This window comes from Zootermopsis nevadensis, unplaced genomic scaffold (genome assembly GCF_977971745.1).
Source record: "Zootermopsis nevadensis isolate Lab colony 2312 unplaced genomic scaffold, Znev_1.0 Znev_ptg000061l, whole genome shotgun sequence".
NCBI classification, from domain to species: Eukaryota; Metazoa; Arthropoda; class Insecta; order Blattodea; family Termopsidae; genus Zootermopsis; species Zootermopsis nevadensis.
In genome coordinates, this window is record NW_028259192.1 from 19,147,044 (window position 1) to 19,153,043 (window position 6,000).

The 6,000-nt window shown below is 36.1% G+C and overlaps 2 protein-coding genes across 5 annotated transcripts in view; one reads left to right on the forward strand and one right to left on the reverse strand.

Annotated features, from left to right (window-relative positions):
- The window catches only part of LOC110835025 (uncharacterized), an 88,234-nt gene extending 86,693 nt beyond the window's left edge, over positions 1 to 1,541 (reverse strand). For 2 of the 3 annotated variants that reach the window (XM_022074841.2, XM_022074839.2), the window contains exon 1: positions 850 to 991. Coding sequence is in view for 1 of the 3 variants with exons in the window: in XM_022074836.2 (XP_021930528.1) it covers positions 967 to 1,040 (74 nt within the window). In the remaining 2 variants the exon portion in view is untranslated. Of the gene's footprint in view, positions 1 to 849; positions 1,118 to 1,254 lie in introns of those variants that run through there. The other variant, XM_022074836.2, reaches the window with a different exon arrangement.
- Positions 1,542 to 1,660: 119 nt separating this feature from the next.
- On the forward strand, positions 1,661 to 6,000 carry LOC110835026 (protein LZIC). Of its 2 annotated transcripts, XM_022074843.2 has the most exons (6): positions 1,661 to 2,002; positions 2,718 to 2,853; positions 2,967 to 3,122; positions 3,629 to 3,761; positions 4,075 to 4,181; positions 5,611 to 6,000. In XM_022074843.2, the coding sequence occupies exons 1-5, from the start codon at positions 1,902 to 1,904 to the stop codon at positions 4,164 to 4,166; spliced, it is 618 nt and encodes a 205-aa protein (XP_021930535.1). In that variant the 5' UTR covers positions 1,661 to 1,901; the 3' UTR covers positions 4,167 to 4,181; positions 5,611 to 6,000. The 2 variants fall into 2 exon arrangements, with proteins under 2 accessions (XP_021930535.1, XP_021930536.1); XM_022074844.2 differs by lacking the exon at positions 4,075 to 4,181 and having other exon boundaries at positions 1,670 to 2,002.

Below are 6,000 nucleotides of genomic sequence, written 5' to 3' on the forward strand. Positions count from 1 at the left end.
TTCAAACAATAACAACATGGATATCAAATTATTACTATATAATCATAGATCCAAACCTAATATTAGTAAAGCAGGCAAAAATTCACGGGTAAAATTGTATCATGTAAATAAACAGATAATTCTTTCGAATACTGTTAATAACTACAGTCAACCATAAGGTATGCACACAAAACTGTGGTCATGCCAGGCAACCTGATAAATATATCACTTTCTAAAATTAAAATAAATGACCATGTAATGTATATAATCATGAAACTGGCATAACTGCAACTTATGACCCCTGTTATCAAGCAACGAAGTACAAAATTTGAACATGCTCCACCATAAGTCTCAAAAATAAAATATGGAAAAATTTCAGAAACTTGTTAACAACCAGTTGTAAACAATATACAAGACACACGTTATATTTTAACGAAACACCCCCCCCCCTACAGCATCAAATTATGCTATTAAGCAGGAAGTTTTTAAAATAGAATGCGAGCAAATAGCTATTACACAACACTAAACCTGAGTCATTTCCTTGAATGACGAAAATTTTGAATGGCTGTAGAAAACGCACTACAGCAAGCTTGTCAAAACATGCGCTAGCCACACCTTAATAATCCCTTTATTGATAAATATTTATGGGCACACCCTCATCATTATTTATAAAAATGCAAGACATTAATTTGGTTTCTGGTCTTCAGGTTTACGCAGTCAATCGTGATCCACAAATGCAACAGTACTGCTTAAAGACAGATTAAATTACACAACAGTTAACACTAACAAATTAACGAAACTGGACTGAATAACATATATCTGTTTAAGTGGCAAAATTTTCGTACGTGTGTAAGGTAGGGCTATGCTTACCGGTTGGAGAAGCTCCAATCGCTGTGTTCAGGATGGGCACTGAAATATTACTTTCAAACTGTTGTCGAACTTACCACACTGAAATCTTTGCACAAACACTAAAACGTTAAAGGATACGAAGATACATGAGGGTAACGTTGAGGATATCCTTGTGTCTGTCCACTTTGATGTTTTCCCTTTTGCATGCTCATGGCAACGTGTGCTGAAGTACGTTTGAAGTCCTCATAGAAGGACCTTTCGTTTCGGTAAGAATGCTTCGAATAATCTCCTGCAAACCAAAGAATCGTATGTGTAAACACAAACTTGAAAACCTGTCGGATTACTCAAAAATTAATATTAGGTATAATATATGTAGTAATTCGCAGATGATTTGGGATAATTTGTATTTCAATGAACAACCAGCACCTTTCCTCGTTCTTCAAGGAGATGGCTTCGTACATTTCCGTAATTCATTCGGTCATAGTCGAGTCGAGCGGGTAAAGGTCGGAAAATGGCGGCTGGATATTTTAGTGTGATGAATTTTCACATTCTGTGAAATCCTTACACTCTCTTTACCTGTAGAGTCCCAATACCCTTAAGAAAATTTGCGACACACACCCTATTGTTTTATACTAAGTCAGAAATCAAGTTACACGCAATAAAAACACTTGCCCACAAAACGATTACATTTCAAACAACTTAAACGGCATCTTTCGGAAATTAGGCTAATGGCTGCGTTCGTAAAGAGCGCGCGAAATATCTTTCATTTAGTTAGCAGTGAACACATTATCACAGATAAACCTATCACCCGTGTTGCGTGGTCCAGTGCAGTGTTGTATACCTCAGAAAATGCTTATGCTCACAGCATCTATAGACCATTAGTGGAACTACAAGATCGGCAATTGGCATGCTCTACATGTCATGATTCTGACACTCAGATTACCGCTAACGAAAAGAGTGATAACCCCGAATGCATGATAGGATAGAAGCCAGTATAGAACAGTTACCACTTGAGTTTATAAACGCCACGTTAGTTCGAAATAATCCTAGCATTATTTATTAGACAAGACAGTATGACATCGAGAGGTCAAGCAGAAACGGAGAAACTAAGGCAAAATTTAGAAGGACAGTTGGACAGGTTGGTTCAGCAATTAGCAGATTTAGAAGAATGCAGGTAAGAACGTTCAAATGACGCTCGATTCTGATGAAAAGTGAACCCTCATTATCTGCCTGTTCATTACATCCTAAAGTGGCCAAAAATTAGCATATATGAAAATATACACACAAAAATAGGCGACATTGTAACAAAGGAAAATTGATCCCTTTTCATGAATTTTGCTACAATTAAAAACATCTGTGTGACATGTTTTGCATATAACATTCAGTTCTACTCAAAACACACTGCACACTTCAAAAATGTATCTCTAAGGGATCTGACCTGGTCCTCATGAACTCACTCCAGAATCCTGCAAAGGTTAAGTATGCTCAGATAGTTAAGAAATGTTCTGCCTTTTATGAAACCTAGATTCAGTGCCATGTTTGCAGTAGTTTATACTCAGCATATGATTAGACCTGGTTCTGTGTAACATGCTGGCTTTATATGGTGAGGAATTATTAGCTTCCATCCAACCAAGCAGTAGTGCTACCAATTATCAACTGTTCAAGATGTTTTATTCCAGAAGCCATGCCATGGTAATGAGAGACCCATTTTACATGTTTTTCCTCCCCAAATCTTACATAAAAACTTGACTGTCAAAGAAATTTATAAGAATCCTTGACTTGACGAGAAGAGGGGTGGGAGGTACTTGACACTAAAACTTGACATCATATACCTGAACTTTACACACATACATGTTATATAGAATTTGTTCTCTTTCTGCTATAACCAGAGGTGATCTTGACCAAAGTGAGTATGAAGAAACCAAAAATGAAACTATGGAGCAACTGCGAGAATTCAATGACAGTCTCTCAAAGATGATATCAGGTGATATGACATTGGTTGACCAACTGGGTTCAATGCAGTTGGTAAGTGGTTCATAAACTAACCATGTAGCAAATTCTGTTGATATGATGTTTGCAGTTGCAGTTATTCAGAAACTAATTTCTCGAATATAACCATTATGTACATATTTACATAGGCAACACAGGCAGCTATCAGTGCAGCTTTCCATACACCCGCAGTCATCCGCATGTTTGCCCGCCGGGAACCAGATCTTTTACGGGAGCGGCTAGCAGATGTGGATAGGGATGAGCGACTTGGAAAACTTTCGGCCCAAGCTAGTACAAGAGAGAAAGTGAGCAACAGCTGTAGTCAGTTTCACAATTTTAAAATACCATACATCATCCTGAAAAGAAATTGAAAAAACCTTATTCTGTTCATGTCTTGTTTCTTTTTTATACTTCACCAAATTTGTCTGTTAGCAGATGTGATAGATATATTGCAAACATAATATGTAACTTGATTTTGTTTAAATACATATATTTGTTGGGCAATATATCATAACACAGTACAGTGATTTCATTTCTTTATACCATAAATTATATATGTAAACATAATACATAATGTGCACTTGACATACATCAGATAAACCTTGGCACTGATCTAGTACAGGCCAGTTGTTCTTCATTAACTTGTGATTGCTACTGTAAGCCACATGCATCAGCCAGAGCTGTGTGGCATGTTTGTTAATTTTGTCATCTCTTTAGCATATGAGATGTTAATTCCAAGCATTTTATAGCTCTTAAAATTTCAATGAATTTGTCCACCTCTGATCCAAAAAACCAGTTGGAATAATTGCAGACTGAGATCCTGAGTGCTCTCAGACAGCTGGAGGAACGTCTGTCACCAGCAGAACTCAAGTTTCTGGACCAACAATTTGCATCTAGTCTTGAGGACACAGGAAAGCAGTTTGTCCGTGTCAGTGATACAGTGGGTAAGGATGAAATTTTGTTCACTGCTTATGATGCAGGATGCAATGTGTTTATATAAATGTAAAGTCTATTAAATCCAGAGAGATTAGACAATAACTTATGTACAAGGAATTTTTGTGCTGATTAACAGAGAAAGATGGGGACATTTTACATCACAAGATTATGAGAAGGAAGTTGTGTAAAATGTCTGTACTTTTCCCTTTCATACTAGTTCATAAAATGGCTTAATGGTTCTTTTCAAAAAAGTTAATATGCCAAAAAGGATGAAGTGATAGGAGGATGGAAAAAAATTGCTCCATAATTTGTACTTTGCAGCAAATAATGTAAAGGAAGTCCCATCATGGAGGATGAGCTGGGCAGGGCATATAACATGTATGAGGGTGATGAGAATGCTCACAAAATGTTGATTGGAAAGCCTGAAGGTGAGAGACAACACAGAAGACCTAGGCATAGATGGGAGGACATTATCTTGGGAAAATAGGGTATGGACTAAAGTCATCTCTCCCAGTATAAGGACCTGTCAAGCCCTTGTGAACACAGTGATGAAACTTAGGATTACATAAAAGGCAGGGAGTTTCTTGACTAGCTGAGTAACTATTTGCTTCTCAAGAACTGTACTCCTTGCAGTTAATATGGCTTAAAAATGTACTTGGAAGTGAATCTGCAATTGCACCATTGGTTAACATCAACACAACATTGTGTCTGTTATAACCTTTAAAGACAAAATTTTGTTATTTTCAGTTTTCTCCTTCATTTGAACAATGATAGTCTGTATATCTAATGTAAATTAGATATAAAATACTAGTCAACTTAGTTTTCTTGGAATGTAGCTGGCGAAAGAACTTTTTTGTTATAAATCATGTTTCTCAAGCCAGCTATTCAGTACCTGCTAAGTATATATAAATATAATCCAAAATGTCATGTATTGTTTGTTACGTGCATCGTAAAAGCAGCATATTTATATTTTTCTGACTTTTCTCATCAGAACAAATAATTCAGTTCATACATATATTTCAGATCACACCTTTGTTTAAGAAGATAACACCTTAAACGTTTGATTACACTTCTGATAATGTCTGAAACAGAATAATCAGTTTCATGTGAGCACGTGACTGAAGACACAATTCCAATGTCTTTACCTTACTAAAATCAATACTTGAAATCATTTTCCAAAAATTATTTTAGTACTGTCATCACATAGCTCCAAATGTAAAGTCATTCAAAATAAAACCTTCCCATGAAGGTGTCTGGTTTTCGGAACATGAATTGTCACAATCAGCGCAAAATCATTGAATACAGTGAATATTCCCCCAACAACATACTTTGCTTTTGGTCAAGAATCATCTTACTAGGAGTGCTGTGTGAAGGCACAATGTCATGATACAAATAAATGTCACTTGTTCAGTCAGATTTGGTCATTTTTGACAAATATGCTGCCATAAACATTGTAAAACTTGAGGCAGAAAGCTTGGATGACTATTTTGAAGGGAGAAATTCATAATGTGTAATGGTTACTGATCTTTGATTTTGACATACACACTTACTTCAGTCTTAGAAACTCAGAACCTTCCCATTACAGAGTAGCATTTTGTTTCTGGTTCACACTGGAAGACCGTGTCTCATCACCAGGAACAAATTCTTCTCAGAAGGTTGGGCTTTTCCAACAATTTTACTCCTCTCTCTCATTTTGCATACTTCATGCTGCACAATAAAACTTACTGCAACTACAAAATATAATTTCAGCTCATCAGTTTTCCAGCTTCTGCACAAGTTGAGTCTGGTTATTTCATTGTCAGACCTTACACCCTGCAGTTTCCTTGATGTCGATATAATGTTCTTATAATGTTACAGAAGCTGGAGAAAAAGCATTGGCAATGGCTGGGTCTGAAATCCGAGCAGTGAATCATATTTAAAAGAAACATCTATGAAGGGAACTGCTCCCACCCTATCATTTGCCAGATGGTTCTGAAGAATCCCCACATTACAGAACTTGGGTCCTGTAAAATAAAATATATTTGGATGTTCTGTTAATCCATGTGTCATGCATACAGGATCTGTGCCAATATTATTTGATGTGGTTTAATATATGGGGAGCATGTAACAATTTTAAAGGGATAGGTGTTTTTTTGTACAAAGAATGTACTTTTCTATGTATTTAGAAACAAAGTTGGATATGTTGTAAAAACTAAAGCTATTTTATGTAGTATCACATTTTATTACATATTAAATTAATTAGATCTA

Excerpts from the sequence above, each read along its gene's own strand:
- LOC110835026 (XM_022074843.2), top strand. The coding sequence starts at position 1,902 with ATGACATCGAGAGGTCAAGCAGAAACGGAGAAACTAAGGCAAAATTTA. Across the intron at positions 2,003-2,717 it reads GCAGATTTAGAAGAATGCAG|AGGTGATCTTGACCAAAGTG; the intron begins GTAAGAACGTTC and ends TGCTATAACCAG. Across the intron at positions 3,762-4,074 it reads CCGTGTCAGTGATACAGTGG|CAAATAATGTAAAGGAAGTC; the intron begins GTAAGGATGAAA and ends TGTACTTTGCAG.